Source organism: Podarcis gaigeae (assembly GCF_964106915.1).
Source record: "Podarcis gaigeae genome assembly, chromosome: 16".
Classification (NCBI taxonomy): Eukaryota; Metazoa; Chordata; class Lepidosauria; order Squamata; family Lacertidae; genus Podarcis; species Podarcis gaigeae.
In genome coordinates this window covers 19,673,821-19,700,461 of record NC_139693.1, presented here as the reverse complement: position 1 = coordinate 19,700,461, position 26,641 = coordinate 19,673,821, and the positions used below count along the sequence as shown (strand labels likewise).

The following is a 26,641-nucleotide window of genomic DNA, read 5'->3' as shown; positions in this document are numbered from 1 at the left end:
GTAGTGGGACCATCGGTCAGGGATGATGGGTGTTGTAGTCCAAAATCAGCTGGAAACCCAAGTTGGGGAAACCCTGGTCTGAACACAAGGCACATGCGGATTAATTCACATAGGATATGACCGTTGTTTATGCACACTATTATGAGTTTGCTGGGGGGGGGTGTCAGTCTGCATGATGCCCCGAGTCTCTTCTAATCCTTGGGGTCCTGTATCTGTAGGGAAGGAATGCATAACAGCAAGCTTGCCAAGCCAGTCCCTTAATTAAGGTAATGACTTTAGCTAGCTAGTGAAGTACCACCATCAGCATAACCAAAGAAGTTTCTCTATGCCACCTATAGCGGAATGATTTGCTTTTGCACAAGAGCTTGAGACACAGAGAGAGAGAGAGAGACGCATACCTGCTGCCATGTGGGTGTGCTACCGACAGTGGCCACGTCTCTGCACCAATCTGCTGTTCCTGAAGATCCTGCACTGCCTCTCTGTTGGGGCATCCTGATCGCCTTGCTCGCTTCTCACCATGCTGAATATCTGCCAGCTGACAAGGGCTAAGAAACGACTGTGGAGACCAGCATGTTCCTCGGGGGAGTCGAGGTGCTAAGATAGCAGAAAGAGGGTTTGTTGTTCCCAGCCCGCCAACAGGAAGCTAGCCAGCTCTCCGGCACTTAAGGAGAATGAATTATTCCTGGTGAAATAGCTTCTTGGCAAATTTGGGAATTAAGGAATCATACAGTTGGAGGAGACTTCATAATAATGGCCTCGCTGGATCAGGCCAATCCATGGGTGAATTTAGTCTAGCATCCTGTTCTCACACCCTGACATCTGGCATGTGTAACCGAGAGAGAGAGATGAAGCAACAGAGACCGTGAAGTAGGGCTGAAATAATAAATATACCATCACTGATGGCATGGACGGAACCTTTCTCAGCTTGAGGGCCACATTCCCCTGTGCACAACCTTCTGAGGGCCACATACCAGTGGTGGGTGTGACCAAAAGTCCATGTGCACCCCCAACTTTCCATCCAGGCAAGGGAGAGGTGTTATCACCGTTCAAGGACACATTCCAGCCAGGGAAAATTAACCAATAGGGGCACAGCAGGGGGCAGAGAGGGGTGTGGCCTTGGAGGCGTGGTCTGGGCAGAGTTCAAAGGGCCAAGGAGAGAGGCTCAGAGGGCCACATTAGATCTCCGGGGGCCTGAGGCTTTAGGAGTTCTTGAAAGGTTCTAGAGACAAGGCCTCCTTCCCCAAATAAACCACACACACACCACACACCCCTATGTTGGGAAACAGCTGAAAACCTCACTTCCACCACTAGGTGCAATGAAACAGGATAAAACGAAACAAAAACAAAATATTACACACACTCTTTCTATCCCTCTCCTCCATTGGTTTCAGAGGGTGCTGGCGAGGTCCTAAGAATCTTTGACTGTCTGATGAAGTTTGTTGCCTCCACTTAAGCAAGAATCAACGCTGGGGAGGGTTTCAAAGACCACCTGCCGCCAACTGGCCCTCCAATGTCTTTCGCACCCTGAGGGCGAGCAGAGGGCATCCCCCTCTGCCACTTGCCTGGCAGGGGCTATCTGGCATCGAACCTGATTTTCACCCGCTCATGGGATCCTTCTTGACCCCCTGGCAGAGCGTGGTGCTCCTCTGGCTAGCCAGGAGGCGCTTCCCCTTCCAGAGACCAGAGCGAGGCCATGTCTCCTTGTCCTCAGGAGCGCTCCAAAGCTTCGCTTCCCTACTCCGGCTTTCTCACAGAACAAGGAGAAGAGGAGGAGGAGGAGGTGGTGGTGGTGGTCGAGGAGAGGAAGAAAAGCGTACGAAAGGCACCGTCATTTTTAGCCATCCATCACAGCCTGGAAGGAAGCAGAGAGAAGGAAGGTGAAACAGGAAGGAGCAAATGAGGCAATGCAATCCCTTTGGAGGCTCATCTCACTGCATCCTGGGTAGGGTAGAAAGCAGGGAGCCCAACACTAGGTGGCGCCAGAGCCAGTGGCAGGCTGAGCCAACTGATGCTAGATTTGTGAGTTCTACTAGGGGCAATGCTGAGACTAAGGAGGAGGAGGAGGAGGAAGCAGACGAGCAGTGCTATCTCCCTGATTTGGTGGTAAACCAGAAGGCAGGTTGGTGGGAGCCAACTAAGGTTGGTGGGGCGTTGCCTTAATGCACCAACCTCACTGTGTGTTTGTGGGGTATTTATTTCGTTGACCATGGTGCCAGTCTTTTTGCTCAATAATGCCAATCCCCAAACCGCTGGTCCTAATAATTGGAAAGAACTCCAATTATTATTATTATTATTATTATTATTATTATTATTATTATTATTATTATTATTATTATTATTATCGAGCTTCCAATCACACTTTGGAACTCCCTGCCTATTGACATCAGGCAGCTGGATTCATTGTTCTCTTTTTGGTGTCTGATAAAAACATTTTTTTTTGTTTTGGCAAGCCTATCCAGACAGGTATTTTGATGTGGTTTTTAGCTTATCATTGATTTTAATTATATTTAAATGTTTTAAATTTTAAATAGTTGCTTTCATCTGTTTTCACTGACTTTCTTTTTTAAAATTTATGACAATTATTTGAGGGATTTAAAAAAAAATATAATCACATGTTATATAAATTTTATGAAATGAATAAACCAAAAAAGAGATTTTTTAATATATATATAAAAGTGTGTGGACCATTGGCCCGGTCTTCCAAAAAGCTCTACCTACTGACCTATCTATCTAATTTCATTTCTGTCCCAATTTTTTCTCCAAGGAGCTTAAGGTGGTATACGTAGTCCCCTCCCCCATGATTTTATCCTTATAACAACTTTTGAGATAGGTTATGCTACGAGGCAGTGACTGCCCCAAGGTCACCCTGTCAGCTTCACGGGCAGGGCAGGGTGGGGTGGAGATTCAAACCATGGTTTCCCAAGCCCAAGTCCAACCCCCCAATCACTACACCACATTGGCTCTTAGTTATTTGCTTAGCAGAAAGTCTGGGGTGAAAAGAATTTTTGCAACAGGCACAGTTCCAGCTCAAAGGCCTCTCTCTCTCTTCCCCTCTTGAAAGCCCTCCCCAAGCTCTGAGCCCGGGAAGGAGAAGAAACATCTTGCAATGCTCACTTCAAGCTGTGAGCAGGCAGTTGGCTTAGCAACGGATGTGAGTGTGTGTTGGGGACAGCCCCAAATTTATACCCGAGGGAGATCTGTCAGCGCAGTGAGTGGCGCTGGAGGCAAGCACCAGGCGGCCTCGGCTAGAATTCCTAAAGCCAGTTATTTTATCATTGCTGGGCTGCTTGATAAGCCCTTGACATAAATGTCTGTGCAAGCTGATGGCTTAACTGGACCCCAGTTGGAACTGCCTTGCAACCTGCTCAAAATACCCAGCTCAGCAGCATGAGGATTTATCAAGGAAAGAGCAAGTGAGTGCCTGCAGAGTGTATTTCTGTCCGTCGAGGCATTCCAGTCAAGGAACTTCCTCCCTAAACACATATGTTTATCACTGCAGCCCTTCTGTTCTTTAGCCATCAGGAGACAGCTGTAATATCTACCAAAGGGTAGCCCAACCTCCTGCAATGTCACCTCCTAGTGCTTTAAATGTACAGTGGAACCTTGGTTCTTGAACGGCTTAGTTGATGAACAAATTGGCTCCCAGATGCAGAAAAACTCAGAAGTAGGTGTTCCAGTTTTTGAACGTTTTTCAGAAGCTGGACATCCAACACAGCTTCCACTTGAGTGCAGGAAGCTCCTGCAGCCAATCGGAAGCTGTGCCTTGGTTTTCGAACGGTTTTGGGAGTTGAATGGACTTCTGGAACGGGTTAAGTTCAGGAACCAAGGTTCCACTGTATAGTGCATATGTAAACCCTGTAACTCAGTGGCATAGCATCTGATCTGCACGCAGAAGCTGCCAAGTTTGATCCCCGGCATTGCCAGATCTGGCTGGGAGAGACTCCCTGCCTGAAATCCTAGAGAGCAGCTGCCGGTCAGTGTAAAGGTAAGGATAAAGGAACCCCTGATCATTAGGTCCAGTCGTGACCGACTCTGGGGTTGCGGTGCTCATCTCGCTTTACTGGCCGAGGGAGCTGGCGTACAGCTTCCGGGTCATGTGGCCAGCATGACTAAGCCGCTTCTGGCGAACCAAAGCAGCGCATGGAAATGCCCTTTACCTTCCCGCCGGAGTGGTACCTATTTATCTACTTGCACTTTGACATGCTTTCGAACTGCTAGGTTAGCAGGAGCAGGGACCGAGCAATGGGAGCTCACCCCGTCGCAGGGATTCGAACCGCCAACCTTCTGATCGGCAAGTCCTAGGCTCTGTCGTTTAACCCACAGCGTCACCCGCGACCCTGCCGGTCAGTGTAGACAATGCCAAATTGAAGAGACAAATGATCAGCCCAGGAGCTTCCTCTGCTCCGAGGATGTCGGTCTTACTCTGCTGACTTCCAGAAGTGTCCGGGGTGAGAAAGGCGACGGTTCCGCTTTGGCAATTTCTCCAGCATCTCCATCAGCTTGGTGAAGGTCGGCCGTTCCTCTTGCTCAAAGGCCCAGCAAAAGAGAAGGATGTCCTGCAAGGCAATGGGAAGGAAAGGATGTGCAAAGGAGGAGAGCGCATGGGCACATGTCCACGTGTGGTTTATTGACACATATATGCAAACTGAGCCAACGATGGAGGGGCTCACAGCATTACCACCCCAAAGGGTCTCTCTCTTTTTCTCCCATAGCCGCAGCCTTGGACTCAAGCAGAAATCAAGCATTGTTCTGTCTCTCTCAGTACCCAGCTTGCTGCTTTGCTTCTAGCACACATTATTTCCAGCTCTCAACACTTGCCTTTGCCTTTTTCTAACTACCAGCCAGTTGAGGGAAGGGGTCCCTCCAACCATTTGCTGTCTCACATGGGTCAACGTCCTTTGTTCGCCTAATGGCCCATTACCCAGGCCATCACCTCATCAGGAAGCTAGTTTTAACACTTGCTGGATCCAGGTTTTAGAAAGGTCTCTGCACACACCCGACTTTCCCCCTCCCCAAAACTCATAACACAATGTAAAATGTAAAGTATGGTGTCTTCTACCCAGTGGCTACCAATCCCTGGGGTTTCCTTAAATCTCCTTTTCAGAAAATCTGACTCCCATGGGGCACCTTGCACAAAAGTTAAAGCTTGATCATAAAAATCTATCAACATTTTGGTGATAGTTTCTCCCTAATGAACACATATTTTGTATGCTGTTTTAAGTAGTGCAAACATTTTTGCAATCAGGTTTTTCTTAACAGGGTTCATCTTGATCTCTTATTTTTGTGAATACCTTTGTTTTCATGCATGCTATACCCTAAAATATGCATTTTTTAAAAGCCTGGCTGGTTTGAGCACGGCATCCCCAAATCCGAGTGAGTGTGACTCTTGAAAGATGGCCGTATTTCTGCCCTCGTGTTGTATCAGAAAGTGCAAAATGGATCGATTCGCCTCTAAACAAGAACTGAATTGAATTTCTCTCCCTTCCCCCAATCTGTGAGTCACCAAGATGAGCAAACATCAACATCTTTCCAAGTCTCTGTGCCTTCCCTCCCCCTTTCAAAGAGCCCCAAGCCACCTACTGAGATCTCCTTGCCCATGCCAATCTGGCTGAGATTCGGCTTCATCCCTCGGCCAACTTGCCAAATTATGGCCTCAGCAGGCTGTGTCTTGAATGGCCATTCCCGAGCATGCAGTTCATACCAGATGGTGCTGTTGGGAGAAAAAGCAGCATGTTAGTAATGCACAAACCTTACACTTCTCTGTGACATGTGCAGAGACTCCCAGAGCTCAGGTTGCACCATCATCCCTGTTAAGGGATGGGGACCTTCAGGTCTCTTGGGCCAAAGATGGCCCCTTGGGACTCTCCCCAGGGCACATGCACACCCTCCCAAGCATGACCCCACACCAACAGTGGTGTAGCGTGGGGGGTGCAGGGGGGTCCGGCCGCACCAGGCGCAACATCTAGGGGTTAGGGTTAGGGGGTGCAAATCCACGGGTTAGGGGGTCAAATTACTTGCCTTGCCCCAGGTGCTGGCAACCCACGCTACGCCACTGCACACCAGCGCTGCAAAACGGTTTAGTTATACTGGCCACATGACCTGGAAAGCTGTCTGCAGACAATCGCTGGCTCCCTTGGCCTGAAAGTGGAGATGAGCGCCGCACCCCAAAGTCGAATTCGACTGGACTTAACCATCCAAGCATTCTTTAATTTTAGCTTATGACTTTAGGAGCCAGGCAAAAATGTTCCTCTTCAACTAGGCCATTGGCTAATTAAATCTATGGCCTTTTAATTGTGTTGTGGGGGGGGGGGGTTATTGGTTTATTTTGTTCTTATCTTTATTATGTCTTTTGTGTTTTTTCTGTTGTAATTTTGTGTTGTGAACTGCATTGAGATTTGCGGGTGAAGGGCAGTGTCATCTTCTTCTTCTTCTTCTTCTTCTTCTTTGACGATCACTCATAGCCGAGTAAGATTGTCTTCCATAAACACGGTTTTAACAATGAGTCTGTAAGTGACTGTGGAGGCCAATTCTGGATCCACAGATCCAATTCTGGATTCCCCCACAGTGGGGACATTGGTTTCGGGGCGGGAGTTGATCATGGTGTGGATTTGCCAAGCATTCCTTCCTCTTAGCATGTTTCTCCCTTGTGTCCTGAGTTCGAGTGTCTTCAAAGCCCATGACACCTTTGGTAAAGGCTGTTCTCCAATTGGAGTGCTCGCAGGCAAGGGTTTCCCAATTGCTGGTGTTATACTACATTTTTTGAGATTTGCCTTGAGACAGCCTTTAAACCTCTTTTGTTGACCACCAGCATTACACTTTCCATTTTTAAGTTAGGACTAGAGTAGTTGCTTTGGAAGACGATAATCAGTCATCTGCACAACATGACCAGCCCAACGAAGTTGATGTTGAAGAATCATTGCTTCAACACTGGTGATGTTTGCTTTTTCCAGTAAAGGTAAAGGTAAAGGTACCCCTGCCCGTACGGGCCAGTCTTGCCAGACTCTGGGGTTGTGTGCCCATCTCACTCAAGAGGCCAGGGGCCAGCGCTGTCCGAAGAAACTTCCGGGTCACGTGGCCAGTGTGACATCGCTGCTCTGGCGAGCCAGAGCCACACACGGAAACGCTGTTTACCTTCCCGCTAGAAAGCGGTCCCTATTTATCTACTTGCACCCGAGGGTGCTTTCGAACTGCTAGGTCGGCAGGCGCTGGGACCGAGCAACGGGAGCGCACCCCGCCGCGGGGATTCGAACCGCCGACCTTTCGATCGGCAAGCCCTAGGCGCTGAGGTTTTTACCCACAGCGCCACCCGCGTCCGCTTCTTCCAGTACACTGGTATTATTTTGCCTGTCTTCCCAAGTGATGTGTAAAATTGCAGCTCCACAAATCCAACTCAATGGTGTAACGTTGGAAAATCTTAATCACTTCTCCTATTGTTATTATTATTATTATTAGCCGACGGAGGGAATTTTGCTGACCCCCTTCTCCGTCTTGATGCAGAAAAGATTCTCACTGCTGCCCCTCATCAGTTTGCAAGAATTATTTTTTCCTGTAAGTCCTTGTGAAAATTTGTCCACATTTTACTGTACATTTATTCTAGCACCCACATTTTTGTATGCAAAAGTTTCACTAATAATTTATGCATTACTTGGCTAGAGTACTGCAGCATATACAGTCTACATCTGAAGCATGGGTTGGGTAAAATTGTCTGTTTTCTGAATGACTGATTTTCCATGGATTTGTATCAACATCCTGCTTGATCTGTACAGTGGTACCTTGGTTACTCAAACAACTTGGAACCCAAACACAGCAAACCCAGAAGTAAGTGTTCCTATTTGCGAACTTATTTCAGAAGCTGAATGTGCTCCGTTTTGAGTGTTACAGTTCCGATTTGAGTGCCACACTTCCAATTTGAGAGTCTGTCTGTTTTTGCTATTTATTTTGTGTTTTTGTTTTTGTGGCTTTTTTGTTGTTTTTGTGACCCAGTTCAGTTATTGATTGATTGATTGATTGATTGATTGTGTGACTGCAGTACATTGTTTCTTGCTTTCACTTTATGGATCAGTGCTCTTGTTAGATAGTAAAATTCATGTTAAATTGCTGTTTTAGGGCTTGTTTTTAAAAGTCTGGAATGGATTAATCCATTTTGCATTACTTTCTATGGGAAAGCATGCCTTGGTTTTGGAACAGACTTCCAGAACGGATTAAGTTTGAGAACCAAAGTACCACTGTATTCTCATTCCTGTGATACAGATTGGGGTGGAGGGGTATGGACTTGTGAGGGGGAATTTTGTGGTTCTGTCACTTTTTCGTTTAGATGTGGCAGCCATTTTGTTATATGCCATGTCCCCACAGCAGCCATTTTGTGACTTGCCATGCCTTCCCCTTCACAGCAGCCCTCGTGCGACTGGTTCTCAAGATGCTTTCTAAGATTGCAACCTGTGTCAGAAGCCCCCAATGGCTTGACAACCCCTGTGGTTCGCCCTTTGTGGAATCATACAAAGTTCGCTGAAAAATAGCAGCCATTTTGAACCAAGCGCCTGTTACTTTGTTTTTTTTAAAAAAAGCCTGGTGTTTTTCTATGCAAACTTTCAAATTGAAAAAGTTTGCTAGGAGCTTAGTCTGATTTAAAAAAAAATCCTATAATTACTTTCCCCCGCTGTATTTTTGGTTAAAGTTATACTGAAAGCATATACTGGGTTTAATTGCTGTATTTTTTGGATGAAACTGCGCTATCAGATAAGAACTCAGTATAAGCTAATCGCTTCAATGCTGCGCTCTTTAAGGTGTCTATCACAGTGGAGTAGGGGGAAATTAATCCATCGAATAAAAAACTACAGTCTTCTCTGTGCCTGAACAAAGATATCATCAGAGGGCAATGGGACTGCTTACAAAAAGGATGTCTCCACCTCCCTCTGCTACGGAGCAGGGCAATTAATCACACAAATGAAAAGTACATTAGGGGAGACACAATGCCCACAGTTTTGCACTGTAGCTCCTAAACTTTTTCTATCCAGGACATTCACCCAAGAGGCGTCTATCAATGCACAAGACTCAACTATCCCACCCCCCACTTGTCGTTCCCCAACATCTGGGGATGCATGCTAATGTTGCCAGTGTATTAGCAGCAGGGATGGGATAATAGAATCGTAGAACTGTAAGGTTGGAAGGGGTTCCGAAGTTCATCTAGTCCAACCCCCTACAATGCAGGCATTTTTAATTAAAGCATCCCTGACAAGACGGCCACCCAACCTCTGCTTACAAAGAGAGTTCTCCACTTCCCTACGGAGTCTGTTCTACTGTCGAAATTCAGTTCTCCGCATTTCTTCAGCAACCTGCGATTCACTTTTATCTGTTTTTAGTGCCTCGTGAAAATTTACCAGCATTTTCATGCAAATTTCTCCTAACAAACACATGCAGTTTTGAGGAATCGTTTGCAAGCAGTTTCCCCTGTTATAATGCACTTCCATACATCATTTTCACCATTTGTAGGCATATGTGTAATACCATAGGCTAGTCCTCCATGCACGCAAGCAAGATCTAGATCAGAGATCAAGGACACATTCCAGCTAGCCAAAAACATCTCAGGACAGTGCAAAGGTGGAGGAAGAAGAAGATTTGATATCCCGCTTTATCACTACCCTAAGGAGTCTCAAAGTGGCTAACATTCTCCTTTCCCTTCCTCCCCCACAACAAACACTCTATGAGGTGAGTGGGGCTGAGAGACTTCAGAGAAGTGTGACTAGCCCAAGGTCACCCAGCAGCTGCATGTGGAGGAGCGGGGAAGCGAACCTGGTTCACCAGATTACGAGTCCACTGCTCTTAACCACTACACCACACTGGCTGGTGAACACACCAAGAGCAAGAGAAGAGTCAGCTAAGGGTCTGAGGGCTGTTAAGTGACCACCTATTATTCCCAGAGTGATTTACCAAACAGTCCCTTTCCCCAGGGAACCCTGAAAATTGTAGTTCTGTGAAGGGAACAGAGGCCTCCTAACAACTCTCAAGCACCCTTAACAAACTACAGCTCCCAGGTTTCTTTGGAGGAAGCCATGCCTGCAGATGGGACCCAAGTTTGCTCATCTCTTTGGTGGGCACATGAGCCTGGTACAAACACACTGACCCACTGCATTCTGTTGCCGCCACCCCAACTCACCCCCATGCAACAAAGGCACCTACCCGAGGGCAAAGACATCTGAGTGCTTGGAGAACGGAAGCTTGTCTTCTTCTGTGTCAGGTGAGAGCTGGTGGATGATCTCCGGAGCTAAATGGCATAACCAGCCATTCTGGATCCGCAGTTTGTTTTCTCTCCTACAGAGAGAGACAGAGAGAAACATCCAGTCAGGGAGCCTGTTGCTGGTCTTGGCATTTTCACACATCGTAATTTATCTTACCATTTTACCATTTATGAATTTAATTATTCACAGTGTATATATGCCATTTTCCCAAATGACCTCACACAGCAGTTTATGTTAAGATTATAACATAATGCAATGGCATATTGCTACAGAGATTGTCATATTTCTTTGTTTCCAGGTAAGGATGGGTGTTACAAGTAGCAGGTTGGTGAATCTGTCTATTACAGTTTATCTCAGTTTCTCACACCCAAAAGTCTGCCTCCTTGTCCACAGACCTTCTTGGCTGCTAAGATCAGCAGAGGGGGTTCTCTCGGTTGTTCCACTACCAACAGAGGCTGAGGGGGTTGTGGCCCAGAACAGGGCCTTTTATGTGTTGGCTCCAAAGCAGTGGAACTCCCTCCCCAAAGGTGCGTCTGGCACCTTCAATGTACAGTTTTTGGTGAATGCTGAAGATGCACCTCTTTACCCCTTTTGACATGTCTGGCATTGTTACTAGTATTACGTCTGATCCTCCAAGTGTGCCTATTTTCCAGAGATGTCCCTGATTTAGAGAAGCCATCCTGGTTTCTAATTTGATCCCAGAATGTCCCACTTTTCCTTAGGACGTCCCTATTTTTATTGGAGAAATGTCGGAGGGTATAAAGTTATCTGACCCCCAAGCCATCTGAAGGCAATTCTGTATAGGGAGATTTTTTTTAATGTTTAATGTTTTATTACTTTTATATATATATTGGAAGCCTCCCAGAGTGGCTGGGGCAACCCAGTAAAATATGTGGGGTATAAATAGTAAAATAATCATTACGGAATGGGACATCCCTATTTTCATTGGAGACCTGTTGGAGGGTATGTTACATTCATTGTTCTTGTTTCTGTTTATATCCTATGTATGCCGGAATAAAATAAATAAGTACATATTCTGGCTAAGTAATAAGCACTCCTGGAGGCTGTGAAGCAGCACCAACAAGGGGTATGGCCTGAGGATAGTGGGTGTGGTCTGAGAAAGTTCCAGAGGCTAAACAGAGAAGTCTGGGGCTCCACAACTATCATTGAAATCAGGCTTCCTCAAACTCGGCCCTCCAGATGTGTTTGGCCTACAACTCCCATGATCCCTAGCTAGCGGGATCAGTGGTCAGGGATGATGGGAATTGTAGTCTCGAAACATCTGGAGGGCCAAGGTTGAGGAAGCCTGATTTAAATTAAGTATTTAAATTTATTTATTTATTTATTAAAAATTAATATCATTAAAGTAACTAAATAAAAGTATCACTACTGAAAAATACTGAAATTAGTATTAAATTAGTATTAAATTAGCATTAAATTAGTATTAACTTCAGTATTAAAAATACTGAGAAATACTGCAAATGAATGACTAGATAAGTAACTTTCCTAGGATTATGAAGAATGCATCTGCAGGTCTCTCAGAAAAAGATAACGCTAATCTTGTAAGCGTTGCTTTAAAGCCAAATAAAACCTTTAAGAAACAGTAAGCTGCCTTCTTCTCTAATACACAATGTTCCAGACTGGTGCAACAAAGCACAGAAGAAAATATATATATATATTTGGGGTCACCCTGCTCACTTTCTGGTTTAAAAAACTGAAAGAGCCAATGAGAATGTGCTTCTGTAATTGGATTTGTTCAAGACCTCCGAGGCTTAGGGATTAATTTAAAAAGAGACGGGATACATTTTAAGAAATTGGGCGGGCGGCGGGACACAAAGAAAAACGATGGTGCCGGAACGTGTAAGGTAAGAGGGTGCCAACTTTCCCCCCTCACTGTTGCAGCCATATTATACTCCGTGCTCAGTATCACATCGTGGTTTCATTGCCTTGTTGCCAAGCGGACCTGCTATGCAGAGGACATTGGTCCATTAGGGCAGATGGGGCAGTGCCCCACCAACTGCAGTATACCCTCAGCAAGCCCCTGCCGCCTTGCCTATCTTCTTATAACCAGCCCAGCGGGTGCCACTGTCTGTCAGCTTCCTCCTCCATAGTCTTAGTGTCATGTTTATAGATCTCACCAGTGAGGAAGCAAGGGACAAAACTGGAACTGGCTCCACCTGCCATTGTCTCTGGCTCCACCTACTGCTGGCCTCCTGCCTTACACCCTCCCTGTCACAGTGGACAGCAGCAGCCACCAATGATCTTCATATTCCCATTCCCTGACTAGAGATCCTACTGCAGTCAAAACTGCACCATCCACAGCTTCCTCCTCCTTGGAGCTGTCAGGTCTCAGGTTTTACACCCTTGTGAGAGCTGGACCATAAAGAAGGCTGATCACCGAAGAATTGATGCTTTTGAATTATGGTGCTGGAGGAGACTCTTGAGAGTCCCATGGACTGCAAGAAGATCAAACCTATCCATTCTTAAGGAAATCAGCCCTGAGTGCTCACTGGAAGGACAGATCCTGAAGCTGAGGCTCCAATACTTTGGCCACCTCATGAGAAGAGAAGACTCCCTGGAAAAGATGTTGGGAAAGATGGAGGGCACAAGGAGAAGGGGATGACAGAGGACGAGATGGTTGGACAGTGTTCTCGAAGCTACCAGCATGAGTTTGACCAAACTGCGGGAGGCAGTGGAAGACAGGAGTGCCTGGCTTGCTCTGGTCCATGGGGTCACGAAGAGTCGGACACGACTAAACGACTAAACAACAACAACAGAACTCAGTAGTGAGGATGGGAACAAAACGAGTTAGCTCTGCCTGTCATTAGTTCTGACTCCCCCTACTGTTGGGGTCCTTGCCTTCCGCCCTACCTAACCTTCAGCTCTCTAGATGTTGCTGGACTGCAACTCCTATGACCCCTGGCCATCGGCTATGCTAGCTGCGGCAGATGGGAACTGGAGTCCAACAACACCCAAAGGGTCAAAGGTTCTGTAGGGGTCAGGAGTCGACCTTCTCTGGCTCCTCAGTAGAAGGATGGCTCCTTGGCAGTAGTGGTTGACCTCCTTTGGAGTTTTGTTCTTTGCCCAAAGCTGGGTAAAGAGCTGGAGTCCCTCCTCATACCACTCAGGTCACCAGTTTGGGATCTGCTGCGAGTTTGAATCCTGACACCTGTCTTATGGCGACAACGTGGAGAAATGGCGTTTCTCGGCAAAGCAGAAAAACCACAAAAATGCCTGTTATCTGGGGTGCCAACCTGAATAAAATATTGGGTGGGGGGCAGGTAAGCCCTGCCCCACATAATCAATCACATGACGTGGTGCAAACACACAATTAGAATGGCAATGCCCATTAACATTGGAGGGCCACAGCCTCCTCTAATATTTTATCAGAGGGGTGAATGGACCTCGGCCGCTGGGAGTTGGCTCCTGTGCTTGTTATGGAGTTATCCAGCTAAGAATTCCAGCACCTCAAATGAATTCTGAATGTTGGCTTACAGGGCAATCCAAAGGCAAGGTCCACCAGGATGAGCACGGAGGAGGTGGATCTCAGGTGGTCTTAACTAAGCCAGGGCTACACCGGCATAACTCCCTCATCCTGGCTCAGCCAGGGGTACCCCGATTTAGCTCCCTCAACCCAGCATTTCCTTGGTTAGCTTCTCCGTATTCTTAAGTAAATATTAAATACCTTGCCCAGCCAGGACTAGGCTGGCTCAGTCAGGGCTTAGCTGGCAAAAGTTAAGCTGGTATAAGTCCCCCCTCCCAAAAAATGGGTGTTCCAGGGCCATGGCTGGACGGAGATGGGGCGGGGAGAGGACGAGGAGAGATGTACACCTCTTTCAATCCTCTTTCAGTTGAACCACGTGACCTGGCAAACTCAGCAGAATGTGCACTGACAAAAAAAGGGTGGTATAAGTCAAACTCTGGTTTAAAGATTTGTTTTCTGTCTGCCAGGCTCGGGTTGGCTCAGCCAGAAGGAGCCCCTCTCCTGAATGGAGTTTGGAACAGGAGTATATTATAGCACCTTACCTGAAGCCACTGAAGAAAGTGATGCCAGCTTCCTATAGCTTGGATCGCTCTGTTCGCTTCTTAACAATTTGTTCCAGTAACTTACATTCCATCCACCACACCCATGAAACCACAGATGAAAATGGGGACTCGTAAAAACCCCTATGCTAATTTCAAGAGTCACTGCTTCGGAGTATCCCCCCGCCTCCAATTTTATATATATATGGCTAAAAGCTCCACTGCAAATGCTTTATTCGTTTACTCTTCAGCAGTTCATTTGGAAAGCCAGGGGAAAACTGCTGTTAAGGTTGAAATATACAAAATCAAAATCAAATGGCCTCGCAGCCTGTTATTAACAGTTCATAAAGGAGCCTTGCAAGGGTGGCGCTGTGGGTTAAACCACAGAGACTAGGACTTGCCGATCAGAAGGTCGGCAGTTCGAATCCCCGCGACGGGGTGAGCTCCCGTTGCTCGGTCCCTGCTCCTGCCAACCTAGCAGTTCGAAAGCACTTCAAAGTGCAAGTAGATAAATAGGTACCACTCTGGTGGGAAGGTAAATGGTGTTTCCATGCAGTGCTCTGGTTCGCCAGAAGTGGCTTAGTCATGCTGGCCACAGGACCCGGAAGCTGTACGCTGGCTCCCTTGGCCAATAAAGCGAGATGAGCGCCGCAACCCCAGAGTCAGTCACCACTGGACCTAATGGTCAGGGGTCCCTTTACCTTTACCTATTCCCTTCCCAGAGCAATAATTCGCAGAGTGATTTAACCAACAATCCCTCTTCTCAAGCAACTCTGGAAATTGTAGCTTTGGGAGGGGAATAGAGGTTTCCTAACAGCTCTCACTACTCTTAACCATTCTCAGAATTCTTTTTTGGGGGTAATTTTTTATTACATTTATATCCCACTCCACCCCCCTTTTTTGCCAAATTGTTTTTATTGATTTTCCGAATTTTAACAAAGCAACCACAAATTAAAGCAAATCTGATTCAATTTTTCCAAAATTTGGTTGGCCGCACTCCACTCTCAACACGTCCATAGTTTCCTCTTGTTGCTGCATTGTTTTCCCAGTTATTTCTAATTCACATTCCAGGCCTTACAATTAGCCTTATATTACGGAAGTAAGTGTTCTGGTTTGCGAACTTTATTCAGAAGCTGAACATGCTCAGTTTTGAGTGTTATGCTTCTGATTTTGAGTGCCACACTTCCGTTTTGAGTGTTATGCTGAGATCTGTCTGTTTTTGCTATTTGTTTTGCTATTTGTTTTTGTGGCTTCTTTTGTTTTTGTGACTGTGTGGAACCCAGTTCAGCTACTGATTGATTGAATGTGTGACTGCAGTACATTGTTTGCGGCTTTCATTTTATGGATCATTGGTCTTGTTAGATAGTAAAATTCATGTTAAATTGCTGTTTTAGGGTTTGTTTTTAAAAGTCTGGAACAGATTAATCCATTTCGCATTACTTTCTATGGGAAAGTGTGCCTTGGTTTTGGAATGCTTTGGTTTTGGAACGGACTTCCGGAACGGATTAAGTTTCAGAACAAAGGTACCACTGTACTGAAAATGAGAACCTGAGAACCCAAAAGAAGCCACAGTTGACTGATCAGCCTCTCCCAACTCTCCGCTGCTCTGCACCAACCTAAGGCCCCCCCCCCAGCTTAGCCTGGATTGTGACTCAGTGAAGGCGGTTCACAAACATAGGCAAACAGATCTGAAAACATCTGTCCCAGGGACAGCTCACCCTACCCTGGTGTGATTCATGCCTAGCAGAGGCTACTGTAGCAGGGAGTCTTGGGTTAGCTGTGGGCTCTCTCTGTTGCTGGAGCCCTTTGTTGGAGTCCTGCTATCGCACCACTCACAACCACGTCTTCCCATTTATTTGTTGTTACTCTGCGGAGAAAATTGCAGGGTTCCTCTCCCTGAAGAGCAAGAAGCGCTAATTAGTTGCGATACGTGAGATCCTTCTTTTGAGTGGCTGGAAGGAGAGCTTGAGAAACTTGGAAGATAAGGAGGCATCTTCTAGGGTTGGTGACAGCTCCCGGCATCGCCAGGCAGCTGCCTGTGTCCTAAAGCAGGGGTGGAGAATTATCTCCATCCTGAGAGACACAATTCCTTCCATGCAGGCTTCTGGAGGCCATGTGCCACTGGTGGGTGAGGCCAGGAGCAAAAGCGGGGGGGGGGGGATTTGAGGTTCTTCACACACCTGCCCATGCCCCTCTCTCACCTCCATCCAAGCATTGCCAGAGTTCAAGAAGACTTTCCAGTGAGGCAAAGACCATCAGTGAGTGTGACAAGTAGGTCTTGTGAGGGATGTGGCCTGGGCAAAGTCCCTAGGACCAGACAGAGAAGCCTGGAGGGCACAAATTGGCTCCTCGGCTTGAAAGCCTCCAGCCCTGCACGTGCATGAACACTCATGTGTGGCCCATCATCCCACGACTCTGCAAGGCTCCTTTAAAGGTAAAGGGACCCCTGACTGTTAGGTCCAGTTGTGGCCGACTCTGGGGTTGCGGCGCTCATCTCGCTTTATTGGCTAAGGGAGCCAGCGTAAGGGAATAAAGGCCACCTAAAAACTCTCATTAACCTTAACAAACTACACTTCCCATGCTTCTTTGGGGGAAGCCCTGACTATTTAAAGTGGCAGGATGCAGCTTTAAATGCATAGTGCAGGTGGATCACAGGAAAACCTTCAATTTCCCCCAATATCAAATTGGCAGAATAAAAAAAGGCAAAGTCCAAGAAATAGACCGAGAGAACATGATGGGGGGGAAGGGGGGAGAGTATAAATAGACAAACATCTTGAGGGGAATACATAAGTTAAACCCACCCACAGCACAGTTTACCACTTCAATCTGACAATGAATACACCGTTACACCGCTGCAGAAGGAGGGAGAGACATGGGCAACCCATTATCTCCTCCTCTAATCCGGCACGTCTGACACCCCATAATTACAGACAGATTAAAATATGCAATTTATCTCACAGGCGGCTTTGCAATAGAGCAAAAATTAACAGCGAGGAAAAACTTCACAATAGCTGAGAGCGCAGTAAGTTGCATCTAAATCAGGAGTCGCCAGCAGGCGAAGCTTCACCTGGAAATCTCAGAACAGATTGCAGGAGTTTCTGGGGACGGATGAGCATTTAGAAGAGGAGAGCGGAGACTTATTCTGCCTGAGGGCCGCATTCCGTTCGGGTCAATCTTGTAGGGGCCACTTGCCAGCAGTGGGCAGGGCCAGATGAAAAAATGGACGGAGCACTGAATGCAAATTTCGACTTTGTACACTTGGCTAATTCCTGAGAGGGCTCACATGCCCCTCTCCATCTTCTGTTCAGGCAGGCAAGAAGCATTAACAGAGATGAAAAGCACAATCCCAGGCAGACAAACAAGCTCAAGGAGAATGTGAACCTGGACCAGTGAGAGATGTCACCTGGAGAAAGGTGTGACTTGGGAGACTCCTTAGGGCCAGAGAAGCCCAGAGGGATGAATCCTGTGCCAATAAACCCTCCCCCCTTTTGGTTCTGCCACCTCATTGCCTGATGCTGCTCATCAGTTGCTGTTGCATGTTCTCACAACTCTTGCACCCTGCCCAGTTCTGTCCTGAAAACGAACAGTTTGTTACTGATAAAAGAGAACATTTAAGAGGCAGAGCGATGGGTCCACAGAGCCGGTCACCTACCTGCCTGCTTGCAGAACCCCTGAGATGCTGAAGAGGCCAAAGTCTGTGATCACCACCTTCCCGTTGTCATAGAAAACGTTTTTAGACTTGAGGTCCTTGTGGAGGATGCCTTTGGCATGGAGATAGCCCATTCCCTGCAAAAGAAGCCAAGAGAGAGAAAAGGCATTGAAAGGGTGTCATGGGAAAAGACAGGGCAGAGTTGAAATGAATTGAGTGACAGCAGCAGGAGGAGGAGTGGAAAGCCCTCTACAAATCAGAGTTCTGTCAAGAGCAATCTGAACCTCTCTCTCTCTCACGCCAGCTTGAGTTGACTGTATTTTATTTTTCCTCTTTATTGACTTTTGGCCACATTCACACCATACATGTAAAGTTTTGTGATACGACTTTAAACAGTAATGGCTTCCTCTCCCAAAGGATGCTGGGAACTGTGGTTTGTTAAGGAGGCTGAGAGCTGTTAGGCGATTCCCCTCTCAGAACTATAATTCCCAGAGTGATTTCACGAGCATTCCCTCTTCCCAGGAACTATGGAATTGGCTGTGATGGGACTAGATGCGGCCTAGCAACTCTCAGCACCTGTTGCAAACTATCAGCTCCCAGTATTCTTTGGGGGACGCTGTTGGTTTAAAATGGCTTTGTAGTGCTTTGAACGTATGGTGTGAAAGTGGCCTTCGTTACACAGCTTCATGGAAGATAAGGCAACCCAGTGGTGGCAGGCGCTCTCTGGGAATGGTAGGGCAGAAGGCACGGAGCCCAACAGTAGGTGGCGCCAGAGGCAATGAAAGGCAGAGCTAACTCATTCTGGTTTTGTCTCCTTCCATCCTCCTTTACACTAAATTGCTCTTTTGCGTAAGGGGAGAGTTGTCTGTGGCAGGAACTCCGCTGTCGCTGTTTTACTGAGAGGTAGCAAATAATATAGTAAAATTAAGCAACCAATAGTGTAACAAACACAAGAAAAAGCAGGATATCCTTTTACAAGGCAATTTGCGAACACCCTTACAAGCGCCTCTCATCTTTTTATGGCAATGGAAACCTCAATTTTTACGATGCACCCAATAAAATGTTCGGTTCAGCATTTTTCCTGAGTTTTATGACACCCACACATAGCAAATGAGGCCCATTTTTCAGCACCCTGATCATCAATATCTCTCCATTCCCTCACCCTCTTACTTAATTTTATCATTTGGACACTGTCCCTATTTTCATAATCTGGCCCAGGCTTTATCCCTGCACTTAAGGCATAATTGCCTTCCGGGATGCTGTCAGAAAGTGTTTTACCATCTCCATGTCTTCTAACAGAACATCTTCTTTTACATACTCCAGTAGGACAATTAATGGATTTCCTGGTAGCACATATCCTGCCATATACTCTATTTCTCTGTGTCCTGTGTCCCAGAAGGGTCTTATTTTGTGACATGATCAAAATGCAGGTTGTACATCAGCTCCGTTTGTTTTTGCTGGAACAAACTAAGGTCCCATCTGCAGTATACACATTTAGCAGGATCATACCACTTTAAACAGTCATGGCTTCCCCAAGGAATCATGGTCTGAGAGTTGTTAGGTGGCTTCTATTTCCCTCACAGTGCTACAGTTCACAGAATTCCTGGGAAGAGGGACTGGTGGTTAAACCACTCTTCGAATTGTAGCTCTGGGAGGGAGAATAGCCCCCTCCCAGAAATGCTCATCACCCGTAACAAACTACAATTCCCATGATTCTTGGGGGGAAACCATTACTGTTTAAAGGGGTACGATAGTGCTTTAAATGCATAGTGACCTAACATAGTGACCCCTTTGGGATGTATTCATCAACAGTGGTTGAAAGGAGGAGTGAGTCAGATCAGAGCCGTCTTTCCCATAGGGCTCAGTGGTGTGTTGCGCCAGGGCGCCGGCCTCTCAGGGGTGCCCCAGCAAGTGGGGGAGCTGCGTGGCTTTGCCTGCGGCCTCCCCTTTCCCTGCATGCCCGCCAGCTGTGCCCCATTGTGCTGGTCCTGGGGGCTACAGAGAGGCGAGGTCTGAGTCCAGTCCGAGGTCAATGGTGTGGTATGGAGGTTGTCCATCAAAGCTGAAGCTGGGTCCCAGGCAGGGAGTCAGGTGGGGTCAGGAACTCTGGCAGAAGAGCAGGACAGGGTGCAGGCAGGAACAGGCTACCAACAATGTTGCTCCCGCAACCTGGGACTGGGGCTGGCTGGCTTTTATCTGCCCCAAGGCATAGGGCGGCCCCGGTCCACAGGTGACTCGCCTCTCCTGGCCTGGAGGCGAGCACTCCTCCTGCAGGAACTTAGTTCCCTCTGCCTTTCTGCCCTTAGCCTCTGCAGCTCAGGAGAGGCTGGAGGGTTACTGGACCCAGAGGCAACCTCAGCTTCTCCTGACGGGGCGGAGAGTGGAGCACCTGCAGGCAATGGGTCCTCCATCACCTCAGGAGCCAGAGCAGACTCAGCTGGTGCCTGCACCTGAGGATCCAGCACAGGTGAGGACCCTTCAGGCTCAAGCCCCAGCCCCGGCTCAGCTGGTTCTGGAGGCAGGGACTCCTGTGCAGGCTGGGATTCCTCAGGTTCAGCCTCCGAGTCTGAATCCCAGGCCATCACATGCAGCTTCCTTCCCAAGCCTCCATGTGGATTTCCCTCCCACAGCGGCATGGGTGAGAGTTGCGTGGGGGCGGGGGAGGCATGGCTGGCAGTACACAGCTTCAACCCCACCCACCCACTATCTGTGGTAATTTAGGGGAGCTGGGCAGATATTTGCACCCCAGCGCCACATCTGCTAAAGAAAGCCCTGTGTCAGATTCCCACCAAATGCATCCTTCATGGTTTGACTGGATTCTGCACTCCTTTGTGTTTCTCCATAATACTGGGACATGCCAACTCTTATATTCTTGACCTTTTGGCTTTCTTTGAAAAGAAGACACCCCTCCTCTTGCCTTCTCTAAGGGGGTGTTCCTACCCACCCACCACATAATTCTTCTGATGCACTTGAAAGCATAGACCACTCGCCATGATGGCTATGCCTCCACACTTGGAGGCAGCAATGCTTCTGAATACCAGTTCCTGGAAACCACAGGAGGGGAGAGGGCTCTTGTGCTCATTTGAGAGTTTCCCACAAGCTTCTAGCTGGCCATTGTGAGAACAGGATGCAGGATTAGAAGGGCCATTGGCCTGATCCAGCAGGCTCTTCTTATGTTCTTATGCTAGACTGCACTAAAACTCGCTTTTAAATATGTATTTGTAAAGGTATTTTCTCCTAAAACACACATTTCAAAAATACTAGGGGCTGTCGCCAAGCATTGTTCCATCACCCTTGACCAGCCCCCTCCCTTTACACCTCACTACACCCTTGCCTGTCCCCTCACAGCTCACTCCAAGCTCCTCCCTCTCCACTCCCTTTAAAAAGCCACTTCATAGAATGGCTTGCTAAACTGTTATGTGAATTGCCTCTCCACCCTACCCCTCTTTCCTGTCTGTTGTACCTCCTGCTGCAATTGCCATGGCCGCCAATGAGCAGCCAAGTGAACTGCAGAGCGTGACGACACCTTGCCTTTCTATGTATATAGGAAGAAATGCATATACTGTATGTAAGCCAAGCGCTGTGACGTTCAGGGTAGCACAAAACAAAATAAAAATCTGACAGACAGCCCTCCTCCAAACCACGCATCAGTCCAGGAATTTCATGATGGTTTGGTGTGTATTGACATCCGTAAAAGGTTCGATTCCTCAAGAATCCCTCCCCCACGCACACCCTTTGAAGCCCATCTGTGCAGCTTTGAACTATGAGATCACTGAACACTTGCAGTACCTCTCAGCCCTCTGATCCATCAACTGGTTAAAGAAGAACAAGGATAAAACACTAGCAGCTTACTGCAAAAGTGCTCGCCTTGCTGGGGAGATCAAGGCAAAGCGAATTGTAACCGTAGGGATTTCTTTGAGTTTGATGAGCTGAAACCTCATCGTTCAAGAAAAGAATAGAAAAAGCACCCACTGCCCAGATGCAAACAGCTTTCACTGCTCACCAACCCCAACCCCCCTGTTATTCCCTGACACCCTCCCACAACTTGCTTACAGGCCTGGCGCTAATGGTCTAGAAGCGAGAAAGGTGTAGGAGGCAGGGCAAGCTGTCGTTCACCTTGCTGTCTCCACAAAGCGCTGGTCTCCGCGCTCATTAAAACCACCGCAGTCAGCCAGCCTTCACTGGAGAAGGAATCTATCTGCCTGGGCGCTGATGTTATTTATGCTTTTGGTTTGACCTACGGGATTTGTATCACTCGCTCAGCTTTTCCATCAAAAAAGCTACAAGGTGCCTTGCATCAACATGAAAAAGAGTAATTGGTGGCAGGTATCTATCTCCCTGCTGTAGGAACATCTAGGCTTCCTTAGTGCAAAGGATGCACAAATCTGTCAGGTTCAGTTTGTCTCACTTTTTTTCCTGCCCAACCAGTTTTCAGTCCAATTTCATTTTCCAGCACAATCATTTGCCCAACTTTTAGCTCCCTATATTTCCACATCAGGGTTTTTTTTTAAGTCCTTATGGAAATCCATCAACCTTTGCATCATTCCTCACAATATACACCTTTGGGCAAGCAATTTCCCCTAAGGCATTTGTGCATGTTGCTTTTCACTGACATTTGCATGCGTTCCACTACTGTATACCCTGGGTCAGACCCCACCTGGGGTATTGTGTGCAGTTTTGGGCACCATAGTTTAAGAAGGATATTGACAAGGTGGAACGTGTTGAGGGAGTTGGGTATGTTTAGCCAACAGGAGATGAGAAGACAGAGGTGATACAATAGCCGCCTTCAAATATCTGGGAAAGATTTGTCATATAAAGTAAATCCAGTTTCTTAAAAGTCTTGAAGGTGTTTACAAAACTCTTTACGCCGTTTCCGTGGGATGCTATTGGAAACGGTGTAAAGAGTTTTGTAAATGCCTTCAAGACTGGTCGCCTCCAGATGACCTGTTGCTGAGCATGTGTCCTGATTTGTTTGCCCTTTTAAGAAACTGGATTTACTTTATATGAGAAATCTTCCCCAGACACCATAACTGCCTTTCGTAATGTCTACTGCTGTTCAAGAAGATGCCTTCAAATATCTGAGCAGCTGTCACATGGAAGATGGAGCAAGCTTGTTTTCTGCTGCTCCAGAGGGTAGCACCAGAACCAATGGATTCAGATGACAAGAAAGGAGATTCCCACCAAACATTAGGAACAACTTTTCAAGCGTAAGAGCTGTTTGACAGTGGAAAGGACTACCTCAGAAGGTGGTGGACTCTCTCTCTCTCTCTCTCTCTCTCTCTCTCTCTCTCTCTCTCTCTCCAACAGAAGTTGGATGGCTGTATGCCAGGGATTCTTCAGCTGGGATCCCTGCATTGCAGAGGGTGAGACTAGAGATGACAGTCCTACAATTCTATGCCATTATGTATACTTGTGTTGGTTTGAGAACTCCATTGTGGAACCCAGAGATGTGTGAATTTCAAAGGACAGGCGTGTCTCTGTTTGCTTATTGTTTCTAGGTAGGTTTACATTATGATGTTTTGCTTTTTAAAAAATTGCTGTTTGAGAATTTGCATATTTTAAAAAATATGCTTGGGTCTCTGGCTGGGGACCATAGCTCCTTCCACACCTGACGTGTGCCTTAAGGCCTAGGGTGCATTCAGACATGAGGAATATTGTGTTCGCTTTCCTGATTATAATGCTAACGCTTCTATCTCATTTTCTGGTGTTGCTTTCTTACTACAGTACCTGTTGCACTATGGAACAGTGGCTTTCTTGACTATTATACTGGAATGCTGCTGAATTGCAAGCATTTGGCACAACAACAAACAATGTTGGACTACACTGCTACTCCCCCAACCTTTCTGCACATGCCTGCTTCTGTTCCCCTGTGATTCCTCCATGGAAAAGGCAAGAAAGAACTGTATGCTGGTCTGCTGTCCCAGATCTTGTCACTTTATTCCCACAATTTTCTGGATAAAGGGGGCTGCAAATGGATTTTTTTCTGGAAGCAAATAACAAAGAAACTAGCCCTGGGTATGTGAAATGTTCCACTTGCTTTCCGGAAGTGGCATTTACATTGCGTGGAGGCTCAACTGCTATACAAAAATTGACATTTATGAAATGTCGGGGAGATGGAATAAAGTGCCGTGTGAATGGACCCCTAGAAAGCTAAAGCTTCTCTTTCTTGGAACTCCCTATCCCTGCTTGACCTCCATCTATCTGAGCATGCCATTTTCTTTGAAACAATAGGCTCCCTCCGGTAGGCAGCCTTGAATTGTCTTCAGGCATGCTAGATGGGTAGCTAGCACCCCCTACTGGCTCGCAGGTTTTTTAAAATGCCAACCTGTCCTTATGTCAGGGTGGTTCCACACCTTTGCCCTGTTCCCAGAAAGTTTGCAAGGACCTTTTTTAAGTCAAGACAAATGCAACAGGAGGCAGTAGCTGTGGGTCTTCCACCAAATATTCTGCTCCTATCAGACTCTCAGTTCCTGTTGAATATACTAGTGTGGCTAGAACTATACACCGGGACAAGGCAGATGTAAGGTTCACAACCCACAATTGCCTATTAGTGCTAATGGGTGAAAGCACTGGGGGGCAGAAGCTGGTCCATTATGTCAGTCCACCAGCAGCCAGTCCACATGTCCCTCCCTGCCTTACTGCTAGCCTAGGGAGTGGTCCTGGTTGTTAGCTTCTTCCTCCATAGTTGCAGCAGAACATAGCAGGGAGGAGGATGAAGGCAAAACCAGAACAAGTTGGTTCTAGCGCCACCTACTGCTGGGCTCCATGCCTTCCACCCTAACAGGTCCAAGAACCATCAAGAACTACTGTTCATGAGAGATGATGAGAGGGTGCGTATTTACACTTACATCCCTCCCTACCTGGAATCTGGGACCAGGAATAAGTCTAGAAAGCAGTGGGGGAAATGGGATCAGGGGGGTTTCAGATACTGGGTGTGGGCAGAAGGCAACTGTATGGATGAAAGAGATTCCCCCCAACTCAGACTGCTTATTGAGTACTTTTAGCCCAGTGGTGGGTGCCTGATGCCCTACCAATGTTGTTGGGCTACAATTCCCATCATCCCTGAGCATTGGCCATGCTTGCAGGGGCTGATGGGAGTTGTAGTCCAACAAAGACCAGGATGGCCACAGGCTCCCACCACTCCTTTAACTGGACATATCAGGGATGAAGCTGGGACCTTTTTAAGGCAAAGAAGGCACTGTGCCCCCTATTTTGGCTCAGTGGCAAAATCAGCTCTCAGAGTGAGGCACCTCAACAAGCAGAGGGCTGCATCCAACCAAGTTCTGATCCAAGTAGACTCAGTGAAATAAATGAACCCAAGTTAGCCATTGCAGTTAACTGCAACTGACTAACATTGGACACAACCCAGAGCAAGGAAGGATCTGGCATGCTCTTTCTTGTGGCTGGGAAACAGCACGGGGTTTTTTCAGCCAGAACTCACTGGAACTCGGTTCCAGCACCTCTCAGGTGGGCACCATTGCCATTATAAGAGAACAAGGGAGGCGTTCCGGTGGTGAGTTCCGGCACCTCTTTTTCTAGACAAATAGCACTGGGCAACAGTATTTTATCATTTAACAAGCATTAACTGCCAGACAGGTACACCCCCCCCCCCCATGTAGCAATTTTTTTTAGAGAAGTCTTGGAGCCCTGGCATATACATTGCTTGGGAAAGTTTGATAAAATACTGAAGAGGGGGAAGAGATAGGGAGAGAAAGAGAGAGAGAGAGATTCTGGCCAAGCTCTATTAAGAAACATGGGCCGCGTTGGCGTAGATAGGAACTCGTATCTGCTCATTAGGCAGCGGATGGGGGGGCAGGGAAATTAATGAAAGCCAATGAAATGAAAAGGGCTTTGGGTTTGAGTTTAATAGGATAGAAATAGCCCTGGTATGATAATCCACCTTTCAATGTGACATGGAAGGATGTGGAGGAGGATGAATGAAAGCCCAGCATTCCCAAGTGTGGCTGGGGAGGGGGGGTAAAGTGTCCCAGACTCCATGCAGGATTGTGGACTACACACAGGGCCCCCCAACATGGCATCTGTGAGCTAGGGATGGGGGAGAAACCTGATTTAGTTTGCATTTAACCAATCCCCGCTTTCCGCAACCATACAAGAACCAAAACACAGTCATCCCGCGGAATTGGCACATATCCAAATTTCGCAATGCAGTCCTTCCAACCGAGATGTTCACAAAAATGCATATGCTTGGGGAACGCCAGTGTGGAAATCAAGATGCTTGTGAAAATAACATTCAGAAATGTATTGCATATGGGGAAATCGGTTGCAGGCTTGTGTACATTACTCAGAACCTGCAGAAGGGTTTACATGAAGATTTGAAAACATTGCAAGGTGCTGCAGAAATGTGAAGAGCTGAATTTTAGATGGGGAAATTGTGAAACAGAGAGAACCGAATTTGACATCTCCATCCACCCCTTTAGTTTCAAGGTAATGGTGGGCAAGTTCTGTGGAACGCCATGGAAAACACAACTTAAGCCACTCCAAGGGAAGACATTGGAGCACTCCAAATCATTTGCACATGCACAGAAAATAGTAGATCTAGCTGAAAGGCAACACATCCATTGATCACTGCAATGCATCCATCCATCATTACTGTTATTATTATTATTTAATTGTGAGGTTATTGTATATAATCATAGGTCCAGTCATGAACGATTCTGGGGTTGCAGCACTCATCTCGCTTTACTGGCCAAGGGAGCCAGGATATAGCTTCCGG

General features: G+C 47.0%; 1 protein-coding gene across 2 annotated transcripts in view; it reads right to left on the bottom strand.

Moving 5' to 3' along the window:
- Positions 1-669: 669 nt before the first annotated feature.
- The window catches only part of KSR2 (kinase suppressor of ras 2), a gene marked incomplete at its 3' end in the record, with an annotated part of 199,297 nt that continues 173,325 nt past the window's right edge, over positions 670-26,641 (bottom strand). The window contains exons 14-18 of one of the 2 annotated variants that reach the window (XM_083717113.1): positions 17,911-18,044; positions 10,177-10,308; positions 5,581-5,710; positions 4,423-4,556; positions 670-1,852 (exon numbers count right to left, since the gene is read on the bottom strand). In XM_083717113.1, coding sequence (XP_083573239.1) covers positions 1,846-1,852; positions 4,423-4,556; positions 5,581-5,710; positions 10,177-10,308; positions 17,911-18,044 — 537 coding nt within the window. Of the gene's footprint in view, positions 1,853-4,418; positions 4,557-5,580; positions 5,711-10,176; positions 10,309-17,910; positions 18,045-26,641 lie in introns of those variants that run through there. The other variant, XM_083717114.1, reaches the window with a different exon arrangement.